We start from the raw sequence: 27,087 nt of genomic DNA on the forward strand, positions 1-27,087 counted from the left end.
TTAATGTCTTCTCAAACATAATAGGCCCAACCCCTGAAAATTTGCACCCTTAATGTTAAGGGCATTATTAGACCCAATAAGCGTTCAAAGCTCCTCTACACTTAGCATAAGGCACACGTACAAATAAAAATGTAACAATTTCGATACTAGATACCTTATCTGATTTTCAGGGCAGATATTTGTTTATTAAAGCCTCCATTTTGGATAAGAAGTTTACAATAGCTTCGGTGGTAGTTGGGGGAGATTTTAATTTTGTCCTAGATCAGATACCTCTCCTGGGAAAACGCCCATTTCCTGTTCGAAGTTAAATTCCTTACGCTTTAAATTACAGGACGTGTTGGACAACTAAGGATGACACCTTTTATTCTAATCCACACCGCATGTACTCCTGAATTGACTATATATTGGAGAGCCACTCCATACTGGACTGGCACCCCACTGCCTCCATAGATTCCTGCCCTTGGTCCGATCACTCCTCAGTCACGCTAACTCTTCATATGCCACAAGCAGGCCCTAAGACCTGGGCATGGAAATGTAACGATTTGCTGTTTAAAGATGAGATTTGTACAAAGATTGTCCTAGACACAATCACTAATTTTATCAGGGACCACTCCTCTGATCTCACCTCATTACAATGGCAGGCTATGAAAGTGGTATTCGGGGAATTTTATTAAAACAAGGGGCTAGACTTGTTTTAAAAAGATTAGAGCACAGGAGATAAACTCCTTGAACGATAAGATTAGGTCCTTAGAACATTTACACAAACAAACCATGTCCCCTGATGCATTTTAGGAGTTGACCGCTGCCAGAACCCGTCTCCTCGAACTTTATCACCTAACGCATTACTGCCACCGGGACCGCTTCCGAAAAAAAAATCTATCAATATGGTGACAAATGTGGGAAACTGTTAGCAAGAGGGCTACACCGGCGGATGTTGGCTACATATGTTCCCTCTATTCGCACAACAAAGGGAGAAATGTCCTCTATTTCCTGCAGACTTTTCATAAGGACTTTTCTTGTACCATGATTTATATCAAATCCACCCCAATCATTTGCCCCCTCCCTCCAACAGTACACAGAAAAGACAGCCCTCCCAGAATTGGACCCAGAGGCAGTTACCCAATTAGAATCCCCATTCACCGAGGAAGAGGTCTCCGAGGCTATCAAATCTACTCCAGCCGGCAAATTTCCGGGCCTAGATGGGTTTACACTGGGGGTTTATAAGTTTTATGCTCCCAACATTGTCCTCTTTCTAACCAGAGTGTTCTCTTTTATTTCGACTGATACACCCTTCCCACCACAAAGTCTAGAGGATCACGTTACTGTCCTACCAAAACCAGGAAAGGACCAAAAGCTTTGGTCAAACTAAAGGCCTATTTCCCTAATTAATGTTGACATGAAATTTTTTTCTAAGATGATAGCCAATAGGATACCGCAATATATGCCTTTCTTAATTCACAAGGATCAGGTTGAGTTTATACATGGGAGAGAGACCAGGGATAACACCAATAAAACTATCCTGTTAAACCAATACGCACAAACTACAAAGACCCCCTTGTGTGTGCTGTCAGTTGATGCCCAAAAGGCTTTTGACAGGGTCAGTTGGCCCTTCATGTAGGCAACACTAGGACAAGTGGAGCTGGGTCCCAGCATGGTTTCTAGAATTGCAGCGTTATACTCCTCACCAAGCTCCAGAGTACGGGTGAATGGATCATTGTCAGACTCTTTCCAAATTTTGAACGGCACTAGACAAGGATGCCCCTTATCACCACTCCTATATGCGCTGGTCATGGAACATCTAGCAGTGGCCTTGTTTCACACCTTAACTAAACCCAAGAACAAGGGCGGAGTGGGGGCTCCTGATATTGTATCTTACTACCGCACTTCTGTTTTGATGTGCTTGGTAGACTGGTTTCACAGTAGAGTGGATAAGCTTGGAGAATTTACTGTCCCCGATTGATCTCAGGTCCATACCCTGGGTGGAACTTACCCCTCTACAACCAAACACCCCTATACCCGGCCTTACCCCTGACCTACTACATAAAAGGGACACTCATATCCGAATGGGAAAACTCTCCACATGCCCTGGCCCTATGACTCCATTATTCGACAACCCGGCTTTCCCTCCAGCAATGGGTAAATCACAGTTTCTGGCATGGGACCTCTCTGTTGACTGCCAATTAAGGAATTTACTGCACAATAGGCAAATCCCCCCCTTGGCATTCCTCACTATACCTACTCAGAGTAGGATGTTATCGTGGTTGTTATACAAGCAATTACAGCCCTTTGTATCTTCTTTTGCCAGCATGCCGTTGCTAAACAGGGGGTTGACAGGTCTCTGATGCTAAGCCGCCCCATGTCATATCACTGCTATATAATATACTGACACAAGAAACAGATTCTGGCACCCCTGTGTACACTAGATACTGGGAAAGGGATTTAGGCAGTTCTTTATTGGGGGACGACTGAGAGAAATCCTTTACTCTTACTCACAATTTAGCCCTGACATGCAAAGCTCAGGAGACTAATTTTAAGATCTTGTCTAGATGGTATTACTGCCCTGAGGACCTGCATCATATCTCTCCCACCATGTGTGATAGATGCTGGCGCTGCCTTTTCCAAAGGGGTTTCATGATCCATATCTGGTGGGAATGCCCGGTGATTTTTAGTTTTTGGGAAACGGTAATTCAATTATTTAATGTTTGTACGGGGTCTGACGTCCCTAATACTCCCAAGGTAACCCTACTGTCTATGGTTCCCGGGTCGATCAAAACCACCAAAAAGGAGTGCTTCACCACATTCTCACAGCTGTTAGGGCCCTTATTCCATGACACTGGACACAGATGACAGCCCCTTCCATAAAAGGTTGTGTCTCTGAGCTACAGAAAATTCGACATATGGAATTAATGGTCGCAGAGAATGATGGCCAATATGAGCAATTCAAATTAACCTGGGCCGCTTGGGACTGGTTTAAAGAATCCCATCAAATTCAGACATACCTGACAGATTTATTTGTGAACATAAAACGAAGTTTTCATGGGCCTTCAGGGCCGTATCATTGCCCCTATCCCTGTGTTCCGTTCTCCTTCTCCCTCCCGTGTCCTGGGCTGCCCTGTTGGTTTAGTTAATGTTTGTTTTCCCTTTCGCCTGTCCTCACTGTTATCAGGAAGTTTATTCCAAAAGGATACAATGTTCTCTCAGGTTACAGGTACACCTAGACCTTACTGTTTATGGAGGATTTTTGGGGTTTGCATGGAGGTGTACAGGCAGCCTATATGTTAATGAGGGCAGGCTCCCTCTTAGATAATCATTTGTATGTATAATGCTGTCTAGCATAAGTTCTCAGATGTACTCCTTTGGATTGTTTTCATTTGTATTGTGAATTCTTGTATTTTTGTATTTATTGTTGTTTATACCAGAAAAAAACAAACAATAAAAATGATTGACACAAAAAAGCTAATTGGTGTTAGTGGTAACTGACCTGAGAGGCACAAACTGCTCATTACTCAAGGAACCCCTAGCAACCACCGGGGAAACCCTGGTTGAGAAAAACAGTGGCCTACAAATACCATATATATATATATATATATATATATAAAACATAACTATAAACACCATAGTTATAGGTAAAGCTAAAGGTACAATTTTATTGTAACCTTAGTTGCTTCTTGGGAATTTTTTTTAAATACAAGTTGAAAATAAGTAAAATATAAGCAAGTGTGTTTATTACTGTAAACTTTATTATGATATATTTAAAGAATAGGTAAAATTGACCTTTATAAAATAAAAAAACTAAGGACAATTATGTGATTCTACTATTAATATCCAACTGTAAACCAATTATCCGCATTTTACAGTAGTAAAACTCCAAAATATTACCATCCAATTGCTGTAGATTACTGAACTATAAAACTATTGGCTATTAGGCCAAATAATGTGTAGATATATGTGTTCAACACAATATATGTGTTTAAGTAAACCAATAGAAACTCAGGATAAGCTGATCATTTTATTATAATATAGATAACTAATCTGTAATTCTCACATCTGACATGAATATGTTTTATTAACTTATTCATGGAAAACCAAGAATACAGTTTTAAGGCCCTTGAACTCAGTAAGTTTGTCATTAACTTTTAGACCATTCTTCTTAGCATTTCCAAGTGAAACTACACTAAAACCCACTTCTCTGAGCTGCTTACTTACCTCAGTAGAATAGATGCATCCTACTAATAGTCAGTGCATTATTTTCATCCTCTTTTGATCACTTTTATTGTTATTTGGACAAATATCTCTTCACTACTGGCCTTGGAAGACAACCAGGTAAAAGCCTGTAAGAACAGACTGTACAGGAAAAGCCAGCAAGGAGGATAATGGGTAGAGAGCATGAAAACCAAAAGCAAGCTACAACTGTTATCATGAAGTAAAAATGCAAATTAGGTGGGGGGTTTTAGTGTAGTTTTGCTCATAAGAACTCAGCAAAGTAAACTTTAACCATAAATGTTAAATGGAATCTAAAATTAGTTCAGGTAACATATGCTTTAATAAATCAAAAGTTTGGCTAGCTGGGTACTGAGCCCCTGCAGAGAAGCAACCACATCAAAAGTAGTTGAACGCCCCTAGCTGGGGGAACTGATCTTCAAGATCTTGGGCCTGTATCAATTTGCTTTTGTCCAATTACTTCAGTTTGAGACATTTCTAAGATCATTTGGAGTTCATTGAATGATACATTAGAACAATTGCTATGGATTCAGAAGCCACCCTAATGAATGCCTTTAACCTAAACCACAACAAAAAAATCTAAAAGAATGTAAATTTCATTTTACTTTGTGATTCTCCAGACTCCTTCATTGAAAAGTCTTTGGAGGGCCTCATATCTTGTCCAAATGGCAGTTTAAACCCAAAGTTATCTCTGTCCTCATCTGAAGTCTGTAAGGGTTTTGATGTAAATGAAAATGCAAAGTTGTCTTCCCCTTCCATACCACCAAATATACTTTCTGAAAAACATAATACATTTATAAACAGTATCTAAACATACACACTTACTGTGAAAAACATAGACCAATAACTGTGGACTGTAAAAACACACATACAAGTACTTTTAAACTTTGAATTTCTACATATTGATATGACTGTCGATATCCGGAATACTTTTCACACTTTTTTTAACGGTTATTTAATTTCTCTATATCTTTATATATCGTATTATAAACAGTAATAATACTCTCTAAAATGTATCATGAGTCCTCCTTTTTTCTGTATATATATATATATATATATATATATATATATATATATATAAAAAATACTTTTTTCTCACATCTTTTTTTTATAGTATTTATAGAGCTAAATTTAGCTATATATAGACAGCCCCATTTATATTTCTTGTTTTCTCACAGTAAACCTTTCATTACATTTTACATGACCTTTTCACTGTGCTACCGTGTTTCCCCGAAAATAAGACAGTCTTTTTTTTTTTTTTGGCTCCCAAAAACACACTAGGTCTTATTTTCAGGGGATGTCTTATTTTTCCATGAAGAAGACTACAGTACACATTTATTGTTGAAAGTCACTCATGATCACTCATGTTCCATTGATTGTCCCCTTCTGATCACTCTATGCCATTGATTATCCCCTTCTGATCACTCTATGCCATTGACTGTCCCCTTCTGATCACTCTATGCAATGATTGTCCCCTTCTGATCACTATGAAATGATTGTCCCCTTCTGATCACTATGAAATGATTGTCCCCTTCTGATTACTATGAAATGATTGTCCCCTTCTGATCACTCTATTCCATTGACTCCATTGTCCCCTTCTGATCACTTACCCGTAATTAAGTGCAGGGATCTCCGTTAGGGCAGGGATCAGCAGCTTGCTTCCTTGTTCAGTGCAGGCTTTTTACTTTCAGTTTGGCTCAGGAATAGACACGCCCTGCAGCCAGCATCAAAGACACACACGCTGCAGCCAGCATAAAGTACACACACGCAGGATCAGATATCTGGAGCTGTCTCGGTGAGTACTTTTTTAATTTACCGGTATGTATGCTTTTATTTTCTTTTTCTTCTAGGTCTTATTTTCGGGGTAGGTCTTATATTAGGGCAGGTTTACAAAATAGTGCTAGGTCTTATTTTCGGGGTAGGTCTTATATTAGGGCAGGTTTACAAAATAGTGCTAGGTCTTACTTTCGGGGTAGGTCTTATTTTCGGGGAAACACGGTACATTTATATCATGGATACCTAGCGTACAATTCTGATGAAAGTTTAAAATGTTACTTGTAGCCTTAATGACATCATTGAAACAGGTTGGCTAACTTTTTCTCACTCCCTTGATGCATAAAAACTTGACTGTTAACTACGCTTTTCGTCTATAAAACTGTCCAAAAACATTATTATGAGCAAAAGTCAAGTTAAATATTTGTAAATATGTTTGGAGATGAAAACATACTAATCTTGATCTCTATTGTGCTCCTTATTATACTAGCAACAATTTATTTTTGACTAAGTCTGTTGTCTTGGAAAATTTTGAACTCAAAACCATTACTTTGTAAGCTTAAGGTCATTGTAAATTACATGTAAAATAAAAGGTCTTTGGTAATAAAATCTATATATATTTATATGAACAAGATTATTTAGCCGCAAACTATACAAATAATGTTTTTAAAACCTTATTTCTATGTACAATGTTTAATTATATATGTACATAGGTGCAGTCAAATATGTACATTTTATATACTGGCTTTTTTCCTACTTGTTCCTGTTTAAATGAGTCTGAAGGGTCACTAGCAATTTGGAAAATGAATGAGAGTAGGAGAGAACAAATCTGATTTTGCAAGTTCCCCCAGACAATGGTAAGCATTTTACAGTACAGCGTACTGTAAAAGGAGCCCCACTGAAGGATATTTTTGGCCTTTAGCTTTGAAAATACATTCTCACAAGTATTTCTATACTTCCCTCATAAATGCATTGGAGCAGTGGTCGCCAACTTTTTTGGACCTACAGACCACTAAACTTATAGGCACGGAGCAGCTCATGCGCAGGGAGTCATGTGTCACTCAAAGGGGAAGAAACTTCCCCCAGAGTGCTGTCATGATGCCAGAACCCGCCCACTTTCCCATCGCAGGTCTGACCTGGCAATGGGAGAGTAGGCCCACTGCCCTGAGCCTACAATCTGTACAGGAGAAATTGTCCACGGCTGTGGTCAGTGCGGCCCCCCTAGTGGGGTCATTCTTCTGACCTTGATGGGGGGCCCACCAGCCAGAGCCGCGGACCACCAAAATTTTCTTGCGCACAACCACTGGTTGGCAACCACTGCCTCGAAAGACAGAAATGCTATTACTCACCCTTGACTTTATCCACAAATAACCTGAATAGTACTTCGCAATCTGAGCTTGGATTCACTGACAAAAAGGCGGGTTCACAAAACTTTAGGGTGGATACTAAGGGTGTGTCTGAAACTTTTTTCTACTTTTGACTACAGTATGGAATACCTACAGTCACTGCTGTTTTTTTCTGTCTGTGCCCTACTGTGGAGATTTACCATCCAAAGAGGCCTATTCCCTCCACTAAGCTGAAAGTGTTGAAGTAACCAATTCATTTGAACAGGCTAACACACCAAAAAAAGTGCAGGTAGAATTTTTGACAACTCAGTACATCACAACTCACCAATGTGCTGTGCTGCAACCTTTGTCTGTTTGCAAGTGATAGCGAGTAATGGGGCACTAAAATCATGGCAATAATATTTTAAAAATATTTTATACTAACCAAAATCTTTCACAGGTGATGATGTACTCATGTCCACAGATGAATAGCTTCCACCCTGAGTATAAAGAATAATGGCAAACCATAACTTACTAAAATTATATAAATTGAAATACCTATTATACACCAAATAAGTAAGACAAAATTGTTACCTATTTATCAAACTTTTAAATAAAGGCATAATGCATACAGACTTTTCTATAGAAAGAATAGTTAAATGCAAAAAAATACTGTTAAAAAAGAAGAAATATTAGCAATATTCAACATTCTTTGAAAAGCAGCACATTTTAGCCTTAAAGCCAAATACTAACATAGAGAAGGGAACTCCTGTCAAGTTTTCACTGCACTCTAATACCCCTATCAGAAAGGATTCCATAATTTCTTGTTGGTAAACAAAATCTTTTCAATAGGGTAACAGTTGACGATAAAACTTTTCAAAGTGAGAAAATGTCAGATCTTTGTTCAGTTTTTTTTACTGACTGTGTTTTCTCTTTTAATGAAAACTTTTACCATTTTTTCTTGTCCTGCTCTCACTTGAACAGAAAGCAAAATGAAATCTGCTCAACTAACAGCAGGTTGTATTTACTTTTCCCAAGTCTATCCAAAACTGTAAATTAACTCTGAATGCAACTGAACAATAATCACTGGATTTATTATGTTTACTAAATACATGGGGATTTACCTGATCTGGAAATTTAATTGATTTAAATGGAGATGGAGATTCAAAAGTACCAAAGTTGGGTGTCTTGGGTGTGGAGGTTTTAAACAAGTTAAAATAGGGTGATTGTTCATTTTGCTCCATTGAGCCTGTAAACCTACAAACAAAAATGATAAACACAAAACAATTCAGAGTGCAAAAGTACTTTGTAGAAAAAATATCAGCAATAAATCTCAGTATTTATGATTTCATCTATATTTTTCAAATTAAATACATACGATTCTTTTGAAGATTTTATAAAATTCTGTCTTTTCTTGCCATTGTTGAAGTGAACTTTCTTGACTGATGCGGCTGTTGCAGGAGAAGGGATTTCTGGTACAGCAAAAGATGGAACCTTTGGTAATGCAAAAACTTTTCCATTAGATTGATCTTCAGTTTCCTCAAAACTTCCATGTTCAGCCTAAATATTTAAATGAATTATCATCAACCAAATTTTCCAACAGCAATCTTATTTTTTTCTCCACAATTTTTCAATACACTGCTTCATTCAGTATAATTATTTTATTATCACTTTGCCTCCAGTGCTGATCCTTAGCACCTCTGGCCAGTATTTGACCAGGATTTTTAACTTTTTTTGAATGACCAGGACCAGCTACGATTTGACTTCCATAAGTGCAGATGTGAAGCGTGTTTTTTTTAAAAAAGCTTAAAAACTACATGTGATGAACTATATGTAATCTTTACCCAACTTTGGATTTGTTTTTTTTCACTAGTGTTTAATATACACAGTTGAGCAGTGGTGTAGTGTTTTGGCACTAGACTGAGACTGCAAGAATGCTGTACAAGACCTGCTAGAATTTGTAGCTATTGCAACTCATTTACAAATGAATCTTTTTACATTTTGCTACCCTTAAAAAATCCCTAATTTGCCATTACAAAATGTCAGACAAAAATAAATACATACAAAGAGAAAAGGTAATTGGCAGTACAGAGAAAGGAGAGGCAGCATACCCAAGACATTCTTGTGCCAAAGGTCACTTATTGCAGGGCTGCAAAGAAATTTAGGGGCGATCTTGCTGTTCCACATTTGGTGCCTATAAAATCTGAATATGCATTTGTGGGAATACAGTGAACTACTAGTTGCTTTGGTTTGAGGGCCACACAAAAAATAAATAAAAGCAGCTAATGACCCATAAACCCCCTGGTTAGGCACCAATGATATAAGCTACTATTACACTTTACCTGGGAACAGTAACCTGAATCTTTAGATGCTTCTGTTATTGTAGCCATCTGTTCCTTTCTATTTTCTGGTAATAAAAACAAATATTTAAGAGCAACATTGTACTGTTAATACAATAGCTATACATATATATTAATACGCTTTCATAATGCAAATGGATTTAAAAAATATGGTTAATAACCAAATTTCATACTTTGAATTATGCTTACCAATTATGGTAATTAATAATTATTTTTACTCTGTTTTGAGGTTAAACACGGATAATGGATGCGTTATGTTCTAGTAACTACCTTTTTTTTAATCGTTTTTAACACAATTCACTTTTTGTATAAAAAATTTTGGACAGTGAGAAGAAGATGCATTTAACTGAGGGAATGAAACCCTTTTTAGGTAACTAGCAGGCAGTAAGTCAAACTAAAACTTATGAACTGGGCTTTGACCAATCATTCTATGCTGTTAGCTCATTCTTCCCAAGCAAATATTTTTAGGCTAATATAGAGGTTTAAAATAGTAGTCTGCATGCAAGGATTACATCACCAGTGATGTTAAATTGTAACCCATGATGTCTTGGCTAGTAACGCTGGAGTACACCGACATACCAAAATATCTATAATAAGTGGAAGTAGAGCGTAATATTGTAAATAGTTTACAATTCAGCTTATTTATAACCAACTTTTATGCATAATTAGTTAAATAGGTTCCATCTTTGTGGAAATTAAGTACATATTGATCTAAAAATATATAAAAAAATCAATGAACTGGTAACCAATGATATTGTGTATATCATATTTATCCCTAAACATTTTTCTTAGCTCCTGTTACTCTTTAGATAGTTGTGATGTATATGATCATGTGTGCTTGTTAAACCTCCTATATATGTTTTATGTTACCAAATGTTGAGTTGTACTATGATATCAGGCTGAAATGCCATGGCACCTTATCAATTTTTTACCATGTATGATTGCACTGTTACCTTTGCATTTTTTCCAGTACCCCTCCCTCCACTTGTCTTCCTTACTCACCTCCACTGTTCCCCTCTATACCTTATTTTTTGTTTTTTTCTTATAGATAAATATAGTTGTGTGTTGTACTTGGAAAAACAGAGGGAGATGCACTTGGAGAATATGAGTTTACAAGATCTCTGAAGAGATCTCAATGGTGCCAGGCCTTAACCATAGACACAAATCAAAATAAAACAGAAGAAAAGAAAAAAAGAGAAAAAAGAAGACTGTTTTTAAGGGACCGGGTTATATGAATATTAAAAGAATTACTATTTATATCACTATACATATTACTATTATATCAAACATAATAAAACCACATAGGATAAAAGTTAACTAGTACAGAAGATATATAAAAACATATTTAGAAGGTTTGTAACGGGGGGTGGCTACGAGATGGCAGCGTGAGGAAGCTAATGGTCTCAAGATTCCCCAACTAAGCACTCAGTGGTATTGAATTCCCTTAATCGTCTAAAATGTCAAATAGTGTTTATACAGGAAACGCATTTCCGTCACGATAAGATACCATCACTTAAAAACCATCGTTTTTAGACAGCATACCATGGCCCATCCCGACTCAAAGTCCAAAGGTGTCAGTATATTGATTGATAAATCTCTCCCTTGGACGCTAGTCACTTTGAAGGTGGACCCTGAGGGGCGATACCTCTTAGTTAAGAGGAAGATCCACACTCAATTATTTACCCTGGTTAACTTGTACTTTAGAGGATTGAGTAGAAAGAGGCAGCCTGTCAGCAGCCATCCACACACACAGGAGTGGTGCTGTCCACAAGTCGCCCTAATAAACAGAGTGAACGTGATTTTCAATCTGTTTATAAAGGCGTCATGTCTGTGGTAAACTGCTCCTTTGTTTAGGTCACCAAGTGATTATTGGTCACCCAGCCAGGCAACAGGGAGAATTTCTCCCATTAAATGCCGGGTTAACTCATGCAGGGGTAAATTCCTTCCCCTCCTCCCGTGTCCTCACAGGAGGAGTTATTCTTTTTTCAATAGCCTTCCACCATACAAAGGGCAGAAGTGACATATCGCCATTCGTAACTCCTGTGAGTCACTTCCTGTCCAAGCAGGAAGTGTTTGGCTTCATTCTAAATACTGCGCATGCGCAAGTGAATATCACACATGCGCCCTTGTCAAACAGTTGATCACATTCACTCTGTTTATTAGGGTGCCTTGTGGGCAGCGCCACTCCTGTGTGTGGATTGCTGCTGACAGGCTGCCTCTTTCTACTCAATCATCCAAAGTAAGTTGGTTCAAATCTTCCTTTTAATATTTATCATTTATTATTTTCCACCTGTTGCTTTTTAACCTCCTGGGCGTTAGTTACACTGATGTCTAGATTTCTGTACCAAAAGCGTTACACTGTTTTTCATGAAATTTTTTTTTTTACATTTTAGACCTGTAAGTTACAGAAATATGTCCGAACAAGGGTCTAGTAGATATCATAAATATAAAAAAAAAGTTTGAAACACACAATCGCTTCCAGCGAGCGCGGATTTCATTGATGAATCAGGGGCCATGTATGACAATCCGATTGCAATATAACATTTGTTTACATTTAACCACCTGGTGAGAAAAACTCGGGGTTAACCATAATTGCAAAAGTTTTTACCCCCAACATGCTCGGGCTTAACGGCCAGGTGGCTAAGCTACCTTTGGTCAACTCATTTATTTATTTATTTTATTTGTATTTCCCTTTCTATTTCCCTACTTACTCCCATCTGCTTCTCTTTTCTTTCAGAAAAGACTAATTCTGGGGTCTAATCACCAACATTTGTTTTAAGGGTGCATTCTGCATTTCAGCTTATCTGTAAGTGCCGTGAAACATGTCATTACCCTTCTATATTGAATTTACTTTCCTTCATACATATCCTCATTTTATTACTACCAATTAATGTGATATGTTTTTTTCTTGATCCAGAATAACTAACGTGCACCCTGGTTGCTATACTAGGCAGTAATACCCAGGAGACAATTTACAATGATTAAAACAATTGGTAAGCCATGAACATTCCCCATTACCCCTTTTTTCAATAAAGACATTCTGTTTTCCAATTAATCTCTCTCTTTAAGTACGAACCACTTGTCATACCTTTTAATTTTTTTTTTAATTACATATCTTTCTCTTTCCTAGATTTATTTAAATTTTTTATGGGTCGTTATTTGCTCTGATAAACCACATTCCTTTAGCAGATCTTCAGGGGTAGCCTGTATCTTTACCAATACAATAATACACTTAAATTAATCTTAGAGGCGATTTTTATCTAAGTACTAATATATATCATTATCAAATTGATGAATTATCAATTTATAGAACTTTACTTGATTTGATACTGTAAGCCCCTTTTTATTTCTTTCATTTGGAAATCTAAATTCCTACGGCTACAACATATCTCCGAACAAATAATCAATATCCTTTGAATTGTGTTCACTGAGTAGTGCAACCTACAGTGGATTTTTAACTATGTATTATGTATTGACCATTATGAAGTATGTTTAATATGATTATATTTAGTATCGATTATCTTTAATTCAATGCTCATGCGGTTTCCTATAGTCCCAGTGGTGTTGTTTGCAAATCCCCTGATGAAGCCCCCTGTGGGTAAATTGCGTCGGGACCAAAACTTACTGTAACACCTCATCAAACTAAACCTCATCAACAAGTGGGATTTTCTATTTCGTTACAAGCTTCCTAAATGTTTTTTATAAATTTTTTGTACTGGTTAACTTTTATTTTATGAGGTTTTATTAATTTTGATATAATAAAATGGTAATCTATTTAATAATCACTTAACCTGGTACCTCAAAAAGAGCCTTCTTTTTTCTCTTCTTCTGTTTATTTTTGATTTGTGTGTGTTACTTGCCAAAACTATAAATAAAGGATAATATATATATATATATATATACATACACAGACACAAATCTAAATGTCATTAAACCAATAAGTACCATAATAAATACCAAGGAACTGTCAGCCTATGAAACATTTCTATAAATGCCACAGCCAAAGCTTGGTTAGTCAAAGGAGCATCCAAGATTATTCAATTAAACTGTCATTTTTGTCTAGATGTAAATGTTTAAATATGGGAACCCTATAATCTGGCAACTGTGCTTTAGGTGTACCTGTTCTATATTCTGGCAACTAATTTAGGTGTACCTGTTCTATAACAAGCTCTGTGAAAAATCCAACAATAAAATTCAGCTCTGTGAATATTACTTCTAAAACCTAGCTGCTTATATGTTGGCTAACTGTTACATGGAATGACTCTGGGGTTTAGCAATAATTGTTTGCTTTATTGTATTTTATTCTGACGAAATGACACAGCATCTCTGAAGAACTGTACATCCTACAACTGGATTAAATAATAAAATAGGGGCATTTTTCCACAACATGCCACTGCTCCCCTTTCCTATTCTTAATTACAAACATTTTTATTAAAGCTTTTCTGACCCTTTGTTGTCTTGAGCTGGAAGTGTCCCTTTTATCAAGTTGGGTAAAGTCTGTCATTGTGTAACTTTTTTTCTTTCTCCCCTTCCTAGTACATTTACCACATTTCTTTGTATGTCTGATTGATCTTGTTTGTTATGCCTAGCTTTTTTAATCATTTTCCTGCTATTTTACTGGCTTTTATTCTGCCTTCTACACTTCTTTCACACCTATGGTCCTGCATCCACCCATTAGTCTACCTCTTTATTATAAAGGTCTCTTTCGGTCTCACTCTCTACCATCAATGTATCTCTCATTTCTCTGTCTTCAGTGCAGTTCTCCTCTATATATATGTCTCTATTTGCCTTTTTGACCTTTTCTGTAGCCTATCTGCTTCCATATCAGCCATCACAGACTCCGGTTCCCTTTTTCCTGCTTATTATGTCTATTTGCCCTTTCCTTCTGTCTCTCTGCTCGCTTAGTCATTCTCTGCCTCTTCCCCTTCTCTGTAGGCAGTGCTTAAAAACTGGCTGTATAGAAGTTGCTATAGTAACTACTCTGCTGCCAAGTTCAGATGCTTGGGAAAAGCTTGAAGTGGCATCAACTCCCAGCCTGTGCAGCAGAATGATGTTATAAGCCAAAACTGTGCTATATAGATGCACAATACAATATGCTAATACGATTGGATTATAAAGAAGGATACAAAGAGAACTATCCTAGAATCCTATACACAGCTTCATTCTTGTAACTCCATAACTTTCCTTATGCTGTTTTGTAAATGGTCTAAGCCAGAGGGACATAAAGAAATAAAACACTAGCTGGTCATGAGTATAAGCACACATGTGAGACAGATATGGTGGAGCAATCTTTAGATACAAAAAAATAAAAACAAACATCCACCATACCTAATGCAAACCACTGTTAACACCTACCAGCAATTACCATCAATAAGCCCACAGACAGAACAACAGTCCAAAGTATATACAGTATGTGTCCACCACCTCAGGTAAAATCCCAACAAGATGTCTTTAATATCAAAGAAAATCTGTTCATGGGGGTCTTTTCATAAAATGGACCCGTAGGAAAGTTTTTTCTGATTGTGATTGCTGGTCTGTGGCTTGCAATAGGTATTTTAGGTGTCATTTTTATATAATGTAGTACAGCAACTGAGATCAAGATTGCATACCAAGAAAACCATAATAAAATGCTAAATAATACAGCAAGACTCCCACCTGTGTCAAAATATATACAAGCCTTAAAATAAAGTTTTCAGTTTTATAGTGAATGTTTAGCACAAAGTTTGTTTACTTGTGGATAGAGTAGGGAATTATTTTGTTTCCCAGTCCTAGTGTTCTATTACTCTTTTGCCTTTAATAGGTAGTTTTGCCTTAATTGTTTTCCTAGTAATCATTGTCTAAAAGCAATGGAAACTTGTCATCATAACAAAAGGTCAGTAAAATTTTCTAATAAAGACAAACACACCAAAATGGCTATTTTTTTTTTTACTCCAACCCGTTCTCCCCAAAACAAATGTATTCATGTTATCTACTATATGATTTACTATCTATTTCCTCATTACTTTAGGGGTATATCTTTTGGTACGGTAAATTCATCTTTTAACACTTTACACTCATCCAACACCTATTTATTAGATACACCTGTTCAACTGCTTGTTCACACAAATATCTAATCAGCCAATCACATGGCAGAAACACAATACATCTGGGGATGTAGATATTGTCAAGACAACCTGCTGAAGTTCAAACCAAGCATCAGAATGAAGAAGATCATTTAAGTGTCTTTGAACATGGCATGGTTGTTGGTGCCAGATGGGCTGGTCTGGTATTTCAGAAACTGCTGATCTTCTGGGATTTTCATACACAACCATATCTACAGTTAATACAGAATGGTCTAAAAAAGGGAAAAGATCCAGTGGGTGGCAGTTCTCTGGACCGAAAATGCCTTGTTGGCGCCAGAGTTTAGAAGATAATCTCTATACTAGTTTAAGCTGATAGAAAGGCAAAAGTAAATCAAACTGCTCATTACAACAAAGGTATGCAGAAAATTTTCTTTAAATACACAACAGGTTGACCCTTGAAGCAGGAGAACACACCAGGTATACTTTGCATGGGCTCACCAAATTAGGACAAAGCAAGATAGGAATATTATTGCCTGTTTTTTATTTGGTATCAACAACATAAAAGCATGGATTCATCTAGCCTGGTATCAACAGTTCAGACTGGTGGTGGTGTATTAGTGTGGGGGATAATTTCTTTGAACGCCAAGTCCCCTATACACACAAATCTTGTTTTTTTAAATGCCACAGCATACCTTTATGATTGCAGCATACCCATCTTCTGATGGCTACTTTCGGCAGAATAATGCATCTTGCCAGAAAGCTCAGATCATCTCCAACTAGTTCCTAAACATGACAATGAGTTCACTGGAGTCAAATGGCCTTCATTCATGTTTCTAGAGAGTCGGTCACCAGTGGAATGTAAGTTTCCCAATGACTACCATATAAAATGTTTTGAAATTTGCAGAGCTGCTTGAAAGCATTACAAGGCAAGTGGTCTACCAAAAGCTTCTTAGAGCAGTTCTACAGTAAGTCCTCACACATTGTGAAGTTCCCCTTGTCCACAGCTATTTATGAATTTTACTATATCAACACAAAAAAACTTTAAATAAAAAACAAGAAAATTTTAGAAACCCTGTTCAAAAGATAATAAATGTTAACCTGTTTCCCTAATGCCAATCTTCTGAGGAATTTGTTTTTGTGGAAGAATCAACCTAAAAAAAAGGGGAGAGTATTTGAAAAAAATGTTATGTATGCATCTAATTCTCAATCTTTACTTCTAGTACCTTAATGGTCGATGGTGCAACCTTCCTGCTGGAAATTTACTTTTTTCATTTTCATCATTAATTATTGGTTCCTATAGAAAATAATGCAGAATGTACAGCTTTAGACCTTATGTTAATATGTCATATCAAAATACATACATTCCAAAAGCAGCACTCAACTATCAACTTAAACATTAGAGAAAATGGAAACAATGTTTTGTTTGCTGTTTTTTTGGCAAGGGTATATATAAAAGTAATTATGTACTGACTTATGTACTGAATTATGTAATTATGTACTGAATTATGTAAACTTAAATTTGTATAGTACATGTGCTATTCTTCACCACTGAAAGTACACTGTCAATTGTTTTGCATTTCTGTATTTTTGCATGATGTTTATTGGGTCGGTTTTGCAGCAATAGGGTCACCATGACACTATCTGTATGAGGTTTGAGTATTCTCCCCATTGTGTAGGTTTCCTCTGGGCATCCTGATTTCTTCCCACATTCCAAAAGCATGCTGGTAATTTCATTGTCTTCCTCCCACGATGGGCCTAAAACTTTATCAATTGTACTTACATTAAATTGTGAGCTTCTCTGAAGGACAGTTACTGACATGACTAGAGATTGTGTAAAATACTGCATAATATGTTGGCACAATGTAATAATACGAGGATAAAAAGAATGATTCCTATTCATGTATCCAGTTGTGCATGATTCCATGAGTAATGACTACACATCCATTGGTACAGGGAAAGCAATAACATATGTGCTTGACCTCTGAGCCCAAAATATCTAATTCTGGAACTTTACCTTGTATACCACTGGATATCATGTTATAAGTTAAGTTAGAAGTTTAAAGTAAAATTAAAGCCAACCTTTTGGCTAAAAACTCCAATTCAAATATATTCTTTACCAGTCACAATAAAGTTTTAAAGAACTTTGTGTGCCCCACCCTTGTAGTAATGACATCATGACTGTGCTGCACATAGCCTGTGCAGAAAGGGACCAAGAAGGCCCACCGTCTACAGGGTGCCTGCAAAAACTACAATGTGGCAGATACATTGGCAATTAACCTGCATAAAATGAAAGAGTTCCAGTGACTGTGCATTGCTAAAAGTATATTCAATGTTAAAACTGTGTTTTCTTCTATAAACAGTTTGACACTATACAGAAGGGAATAACTACACCCTCCAGTCATTTAAATTTTATTTTTTGTATTCAACTATGGTGATTTTTCTTTACTTCCAGTTCTGTAGACACAAGTGAAAGGGAAATCTTTACACAATTAAAGAAAATGCCCTCCTAGACATCTGTCCCCTTCCGAAGGTTTATCCTCTATTTATGTACTAGTGGAAACTAAAAGTTTTGAATCTATTCTCCTCAATTCTGTTGACAAGGGACACCAGGACAGAGGTAATAAACAGGTACTACCTTTACACTATACTATCCTTATACATTTTTATACCTTTACTTTTTCCTACTTCTATCAATGATTTTGTGCACTCCTGTTTCAAATACAGTAGTTTTCTGACATTACCTAATAATATAAGTTTTATAATATATACTTTTCATAGAAAAGCCTTTTTTATAAACACATTTATGTTATATACTTCCGAACAATATTTACGTTACCTGATTGTTGTCTTCCATAGATTCATCTTGACTTAAAATGTTACTGCTTTCTTTCTCAACTCCACCTGCTTAGAAAATCCAGTAAAATTTATGTTAAATAATTGTACAATTGTACAAGGCAAAAGTATACCATATGTGGAAAATGACACCGTCATGTACTCATGATGAGGAATAAAACCTACCTGACTCATTTGGCTGTGTTGCTAATTGAATTTCTGTTGACGGTTGACCATGTCGAGGAAAATCTGGAAGATGCAGCAGTTGTAAATGTTTTTCATTTGATTGGGTCAGGTCTGTTCTTCCTTCACTGAAAATTCTTTCATCGATGTTTTTTCTTTCAAAACAAAGAAGACTGAAAGTTAAACCTTTAATCGTAAAGGTTTTATATTATTACAGTTCACTCATGTTGGTTAGAGACTTAAACTGGCCCTTAAGCTAAACCCAGAATTAAATTTGTGGCAACTGCACATAATGTAACACCCGTTTTCAACTACAATATTTTATATATGGTCGACAGGCACACGCAGTAACGTCATTAGGAATTGCCGAGGGACGCGAACGCTGAGTGTTCTAATTTTTTCCGTACTTCCATGCAAAAAGCGTTACATTTTTTGCATGGAAATTTATTTTAGATTGTAGGCTATAATCCTTAGGCATAACTCACTGAAATATGTCCAAAATTTAATAAATATAATAAACTTTAAAAAAAAACATATAAAACATTATAAAAAAAAAAATCTTTAAAAAACCAAAATAGTGTATAATGTAATGTAACTGTACACTACCTTATATATTATTTATATAATACAATTATATATATATATATATATATTAAAGATTTCAATCCAATACAAAATGATTTGAATTTCCTGCCCCTCCTCCCGCCCGTACCAACGCATGCACCTACTTCACCGGGAAAACCCTGAGATTGTCACTGCACACACCGGGTGAAGACTGAAGACAGAAGACCTCTCCGGAGGAGCTGCGGGGACAAGGTAAGAGTTTTTTTTTCAGTTGTAATCCGATTGTCATACAATGTTGTATGACAATCAGATTGCACTGTAACGCTTGTTTCTATTTTTAGCTAACCCGAACCTGGTTCGGGGTAAAAGCTTTCAGCAAGTGTTCTTACCCCGAACCAGGCTCGGGGTAACCGCCCAGGGGGTTAAAGCTTTCCAAGGCTGGAGAGGATACACTTTCATTAGTGAAGCTGGGTGATCCAGCAAACCTGCAATGTATCTGGTTGAGGATTTAAAAGATTTGGTAGTAAATTACTTTGAAGAAATCCATTCCAGGTTTGCTGAATCACCCAGCTTCACTGATGAAAGTGTTGTCTCTCCAGGCTTGAAGAGCTTCGATAAATCAGGCCCAATGTGTTTAATAAATCAGTTGACAGCTCAGGTGGGTCCTCATATTACATGAAATTCAAACTCTAACTGGCAAATTGGCAATCAATGCAACTCACATATGCTGCGGCTTTGCTGTTTGATCTGGAATCTTTGCTTCTGGGTTGTTTTCCTGCCTTGCAATGTTTTCAATATGCTGTAAGTAAAAATATCCTTTACATTTGTGCAGTATGATTGTTTCACTTGCAATACAGATATTCCTTCAGAAAAAAACTTTTCTGTGTTCAACTTTTTTGAGTAAACTTAAAGAATAAGGTAACAAAAATTCATACATTAGAAAACGATAAACTAAAGTGCTTTTGCTAGAAAAGGTTGGAATAATAAACTTAGCAAGGTCAGCCTTTCCTTCCATTTACCTAGGAACAGTAAACATTTATTGCAATATCTAAATCTGCAGTGAGCAATATAAGACAATTCAGGCTAGATCATAATACTGTAGGAATATGCCAGTACATACCAATAATGCCCTTGTTAATGTATTTGTATAGGCATAAGTACATGGCAACTTACAGCAAGTTTCAACTTCATCTTTTTTTTGTTTTCAGCAAGTATAGGTCATATATTTCAGATATTACATTTACACACCACACACTGGTGTGTTTCTAAATTATATAGTCAACTTTTCAGATAAATGTAAATGTAATCACCATAAATGACCTTTTATTCAGACTTGGTGAATATAGCCTACTTTTTCTTGCTTTTATGCTGTATATAGGTAGTATACAGCAACTAACATTGATATATGATGCGTTTACGTGTTTATTTTTCCTTATTTCACTTAATAAAATGTGCTCTGATATATGTACAAAAATTGTCCGAAAAATTGGTGATTATGAGAAATGGTACATTTGCAATTTTCGGAGCTCATAAGACTAATTTTTTACTCTCAAAGTTACATTATAAAGTCACAATATTTGATTATCATGCTCAAATCAGAGCAATCAAACATAAGGATACACACAAACAACAAGATATATTGTGTTTACTTAAACAATAACATGCATTGCTATATCTTCATAATGTGTATGTACATGAAAACACAGATAGATGCAAGATTAGACATATCCTGTCCACGCTAATACTTGAGAAAAAAACTTAATAAAACTGTTTCCCAAAACTAAGTTTGTTTAGGGTGTACTGTGCAGTCTAATATTTGTGTAACCTACATAGCCCCTAAATTTTGTCATTTTAAATTAATATGTAATTTTGGAAATATAAACTTTTAAGAATATAGCTATTTCCAGGGGGAGGAGTATAACATACTGATCTTCCAAAAAAATTATCTTTACATTTCCTTGAATGGACTGTTTCTCTCATCAGGCTTCCTTAAACTGCAATAAACATAACCACATTTTACTATCAATAGCTATAAAAGTTATACAATAGCGTATGCACCCTTTACCCTCGTCAAACTCTCCTACAAATAATTTTCCTAATGTAGAACCTACTGTTACCTCGTTTATATATTCTAACTTTTGTTCAAGTTCTTTAACTTTAGCTGTCAATTCTAAGGTTGATTGAGACATTTCAGCAGTGTGTTCAAGTGTTTCATTTGTGTTTTTTTTAAGGTTTGCTCTACCAGTAAAAGTTAAGGGCACCAAATGAATGTATATTGTTCTACTATCTGGAAATAATAACAAAGCATACTGGATATTACATCTGTTTAAAGTATATCTAACAGGAGGGTTAAATCCACTGTCAGTTTTTTTGACATTTGTGTCTGATCAGTGAGATTTCACTTTCTGTTCTGATGACTCAATATAAATTGAGAAAATATCTTAAAATGTAAAGTACATAATGTAGAGCAAAGTACAAAAGAATTTTCCCACTTAGAGAGTTGTCACAGAAATCTTACAGTGGTTCTAATCACCCACTACATTATGAAAATCAAAAAATTGTTTTTTTTTAATTTTACTTTTATTAAAATGTTTAAAGATAGTACATCAAGGTGTGTGCAACATCACATATGAACCCCAAAGGGACTATATTTCTAGGTTTTTGTCCAGTCTATCATACGTTTGTGCTGTTAAAATTTCTTTATTGTTGTATAGCATTTCTCCTTTCAGCAGTGAGTAGAAAGAGTATCATTCATTAAATGGATTTCAACCTTACCTCCCACGGTCAACCTCTTCTTGCAAAAACTCCAACACCTAGTCGGTTGGTTAGAGGGATTTGCCTTTAGTCACACTTTAACTGTTGTTTGAAGTAATTTTTTAAGCATTTACTGGCCATTATGTTTTATTTTATTCATGTTACCCTTGTTAGCTGCTTGAAACAGAAACAGGTTCACCTTCAAATCTACATGTTTATGCCTATATATGCCAAACTAGCTTTTTTAACACAGACATTTTATTTTATTTTAATAAGCCTCCCTCTCACGAATAACAAAAGCTTACCACAGTTCCTAAATCGGGTAGCTGCACCCATACTAATTGTTTTTAAAATCAATTTGTGGATTATGAAACTGCAATTACTCAAGTTATCAAAAAATAGGTTATAAATTGTGTAGCAAAAATAAATTATGCCATATTATGTTAATAACGAGCCATCAGATTGCAGGTTGTTAACATAAAATAAAAAGAAGCTGATTAGTTATTATGAGCAAAATCTTCACCTTTACTTTTTTCTTTTTCAAGGACCCAGTCCAGTGTTTATACGCAGTGAAGTGTGCAGGATTGCATATCAAATGATTTGAAAAAGAGACCTAGTGGCACCTATACATGTAAATATTTATATAAAGAGAAGGCTTGTTTCAAACCTTTTTTGTTGATAATATTAAGGTGAAAATGATTGCTGATGAATATAATAATGTAGGAATTCATCCAATTTAGTTATTTACCTGTTTCAGATAAAATCTGAAATTTAATAATTCCTAAGTCGTGCAATTGAACATATGCAAATCCTAAACAAAGTTGCCACTGTTTACTAAATCATACAGATGGATGACTCTCACCTGGACCTCCCATAGCTATCAGCTTTGCTTCCAAAACTGTAGGTAGCTAAATATAATTTGGACTGAGTATTCCACTAATAAGTCCTAGGTCCAACAAATCTGCAGGTGTAAGAGCAACCATAGCATGAAGTTCGTTCGTGATTAATGAAGGCAGTTGCAAAGAATCATGGAGATTAAAATCTCCCCAAAAATTGCTCCCATTTACATGGCCTACAAATAATAGCTTATGTGCAGAGCTTTCATCATTCCCCTTTCTGTGAACAAAGGGAATGACTGATGAGCAATCGTAGAGATTTTTCTGGAACTTGTCATTGGGCCCAAATATATGACCTTGAATTCATGGAGTAAGTGCCAGTATATATGGTCCTTAAACATATAGGAAATATATTTTTTACCAGTAAAAGAAAATCATAATTTTAAAGGATACAATTTCAAGCCCCATTTGTTATACGATTCAAAAGGTACAGGTTCTGGCAAAAGAAAAACATAAGGAAAGATTGAACCTATGTTTGTACTGGCTAGTAGAATATAAAAAAAAAAGAATCAGAAAAATATTACAATTTACCCAAAGCATTTACAACACTTTTCTCCTTTGTAATCCATTGTTCGTCAAGCTTTAAAATTACATTCTGGATGCTGTCGAGATCTTGTTTTATAGAGTGATAATTCTTTGCAAGTGTGGATTCCATGTACTGTTCTTGGTATTGTTTTAAAACTTCTTTGTACCTACTCACTGAGTCTTGGTATTTCTCCCTGTAAAAAAATATAAAAACACATTTTTAAAAACATAGGAATGTGTTATTTATACAATGCATTTATTATCTATAAAAGAGCTAAACTATTTCAGCTGTGGGAAGGGTGTTTACAATGTTAGAAAACTATATAATAGGTTATTGTAATTTCTAAAGAAACTATCATTGACACAGATCAGACATATGTACTAAATAAGTCATATATTTTATGGGCAATAAGTTACCAAGACATAAGCTATGTAATTTATAAAAGTCTCTTTATCACCTATACAAATTGCAGATATTTTATGTTGTAATAGGAAAAGAGCCTTATGGTTTACCTAAGAGTGAAGCCTTGACAAAGCATGGTAGGAATAGTAAGCTGTTCCAAAGCTTTTGCATTGCAAATGCAATTGCTAACCTTTGGAAAAGCACTGCGTATGAGCATTTTATAGTAAAATGTGGTATTCTCCATGTTCCTACACATGTTCTCACAAAAAAAGCAACACCATCCCCATTGTAGGCAGAAGTCAAAATGTACAGTAAATATAGTATTCAATACATATGCACTCAAATATAACCCAAATGTTTTTTTTTAACTAAAAACACTATATTATATATAGTCGTTTGTCACAAACTCTTACCATTTATGACATTATTTTTACACACTGAAAAATGAAAATCCTATACATCTTATATTTGGGTTTATCATTTTATACTTTAGAACAGTGGTTGCCAACCTTTTTGGTCCTTTGGACCACTAAAATTACCGACTCCTGACAACCCGGTTGTTCCTCCCTCATAGTTACATCATAACGCCATCTGCGATGGGAGAGTGGGTGGGTTGTGTGCAGGGACACAGCCCGCCCACTCTCCCAAGCCTGGGAACTGCTCGGGGGACATGGTCCTGTAGCTCTGGCCGATGCGTCCCCTTGGTGGGGTCCTCCAAAATTTTCCTACGGACCACCAGTGGCGACCGCTCTCACGGTCCGCAGACCACTGGTTGGCGACCGCTGCTTTAGAAAATGTCTGTATTAACAACAAACTTTTATATAGCAGTCTATGTCAACTCTTTTTCCTGAAAGTACTTTATATGGACCTCAGAATAAATGCAAGATACTAAATTCTAAGAATATATATTGATAAACTGTTATAATAATATTTCAATGTCTAATATGAAATGTGCAACCTGCAGATAATTCACAATAAAATTTCCTTGAAAGCTATTCAATGTCCTAGGCTTGAGTGTAAAGTCTTTTATGTGAGAATTAAAGGGAAACTAAACTTAAAATGAAAAAACCCCACTGATTCCTCAGGTCCGTTTATCCATACGGCATAGACAGAAGGGGAGGGGCTTCAACTTTTTTTTTTAAAAGGGTGTTAAAGAAAGAGAGGAAGAAAAAGAATAACATTTTCTACTTTACATAAAAGGGTTGTCTACCCTTTTATTTAAAGTAAAAAATTTGGGTTATAGGTCTGCTTTAGGGTATGTTGCCTTGTATGTTTTATTGATTAAGATATTGCAAACAACAATATAACAAATTGGAAAACTCCACTTGAGTAGTTTAGGAAAAAACAATGTCTAAGGTGCTCACGCGGGAATCCCCAAGGCAGCAACCAGAAAAACAGGCAGGGGGTGGGGTGCAAACTTTAGGCGTCTGGTTGTTTATTAGCAAATTGCCCAAAACAAACCAAACCTCAAAAAAATTAATAATAACCATCTCGCTCCTGACTAACTCGCTTGATAGCCCTGTCTAATCTAAACAAAGAAAATACAAATCCGTCAAAGTCCATAAGTAAAAATAGGGCAACCCGCAATCTTTGGGAACTTCCCTAGCAACAGTTTTTGTGAATCACTTTCCTCTGCAGCCTTCAGCCACCTTCTGAAAACAAGGCTCTTTACACGCTAGGCCTTGTGAGCTAAATAGTGACATACACCAGGTGGTCAGGTCCCCATCCCATCTCTTCCCAGACCAACTCCAGGACTGGGTTTACAGTTTTACAACATCACTACGTAAAACTAATTACCCTTTCCTGGAGCTTTTAAGTCACAAAAAATCTGGGTGCAATAGAAACACTAACACACACTTTCCCATTTAAGCATTGTGACACCTTGTCTAACTTAAGAAAAAGGTATAACACAAAAATAAAAACAAAGCCATTTGTTTTTTATTAATCTGCACCAATAAAACTACATATCCAAATAAATCTATTAATAGAATGGACAGTAACGGAACAAATAAATCTTTAGCTGAACAGTATAGGTATCATTAGCCGTTCTGGCTTCAAAATGTGTTATTCCAGTTCTACCTGCCACATTGAACATTAACAAAAGAATGTGATGCTCAATGCTTGGCCAGACTATTATTGTGGAATTACATTCAAAGTGGCTAAAAATACATACATGTAAATAATAATAAAAACAGAGTACATATAAGCTTATTAGATATTAACATTATATTATGTATACAAAGACTTTCATGTATTTTTAAAAGTGCAGCATCCATTTTTCCAAACTGCTAAAATGGAACTTTCCCCAAAGGAGGACGATGTTGGTTCAACGAGAAATAAAGGGAACAACGCCTAACAAAAAACTGCCCGGGAAAAGGCAAAATGACAACAAAAAAAAATCATCAAAATATTCAAAATGTAGTCATAATGTGAATTCCCATTATATGTGTACAAACCAAACTAAAATTTCACTAAGCTAAATGAAGTGTCCCTAACACTGAGCAAGTTCACTTTGCCAAATTTATTTTAGCAAATCAACCCCAAAGTGTCTAGCTGACCTTGCCAGTATATTTGTAACTAAAAGGTCAATCAAAGCATGTGTTGTTAGCTAAAAAAAGATATAAAAAGAAATATTTTCTCTATTTTTAATACATTTCAGTAAGCTTTTGTGTGTTTACAGGTAAGAGGTAAGATAATGCATTTGTTCTTGTGAGTGATCTGGAAGCAAGAATTAAAACTAATATTACTAAAAAGCCACAAGCATTTGCGCTAAACAACATAATCACTGTGCAGTCATACAAAACAGCACATTACCCTTTTAAGATTTTTAAGTTGTAAATACTTAGATATTCGGGGATAAATAGTGGACACTATCAGCAAATAATGATAATACAAATCTTAACTGGACCGAAAAAAAAAATTAAAAGCCATTAAGAATTCACTATAAAGCCTAAGACACAAAAATATAGGCTTCACTATGGATCTTGAAATGCAACAAACAGGCAAATGTCTGCCCAATCCTTGAACAGGCAATTCAATAGAGTGGCGTTACTGGAAAATAAAAAAGTGTGCTGTTTGGGGTAAAGGACAAATAGGGGCAGAATTATATAAAGATGGTGAATACAGTGAGAATCCTGCTATGATGTTTTAAGATACAAGAATTGTTTAGATAGCTTTGAAAAGCAAACA

The 27,087-nt window shown here is 35.8% G+C and overlaps 1 protein-coding gene across 1 annotated transcript in view; it reads right to left on the reverse strand.

Moving 5' to 3' along the window:
• Window positions 1-3,651: 3,651 nt before the first annotated feature.
• Window positions 3,652-27,087, reverse strand: part of C12H14orf39 (chromosome 12 C14orf39 homolog) — a 30,776-nt gene continuing 7,340 nt past the window's right edge. Inside the window, exons 4-16 of the mRNA XM_072427654.1 lie at window positions 23,502-23,689; window positions 23,364-23,406; window positions 21,438-21,558; window positions 20,043-20,119; window positions 18,760-18,893; window positions 18,578-18,642; window positions 16,965-17,035; window positions 16,840-16,892; window positions 9,662-9,726; window positions 8,698-8,879; window positions 8,444-8,576; window positions 7,765-7,819; window positions 3,652-4,997 (exon numbers count right to left, since the gene is read on the reverse strand). Of these exons, the coding sequence (XP_072283755.1) occupies window positions 4,801-4,997; window positions 7,765-7,819; window positions 8,444-8,576; window positions 8,698-8,879; window positions 9,662-9,726; window positions 16,840-16,892; window positions 16,965-17,035; window positions 18,578-18,642; window positions 18,760-18,893; window positions 20,043-20,119; window positions 21,438-21,558; window positions 23,364-23,406; window positions 23,502-23,689 (1,384 nt within the window). The 3' untranslated portion in view covers window positions 3,652-4,800. The remainder of the gene's footprint in view (window positions 4,998-7,764; window positions 7,820-8,443; window positions 8,577-8,697; window positions 8,880-9,661; window positions 9,727-16,839; window positions 16,893-16,964; window positions 17,036-18,577; window positions 18,643-18,759; window positions 18,894-20,042; window positions 20,120-21,437; window positions 21,559-23,363; window positions 23,407-23,501; window positions 23,690-27,087) is intronic.

The sequence above is a fragment of the Pyxicephalus adspersus genome, chromosome 12 (assembly GCF_032062135.1).
Source record: "Pyxicephalus adspersus chromosome 12, UCB_Pads_2.0, whole genome shotgun sequence".
NCBI classification, from domain to species: Eukaryota; Metazoa; Chordata; class Amphibia; order Anura; family Pyxicephalidae; genus Pyxicephalus; species Pyxicephalus adspersus.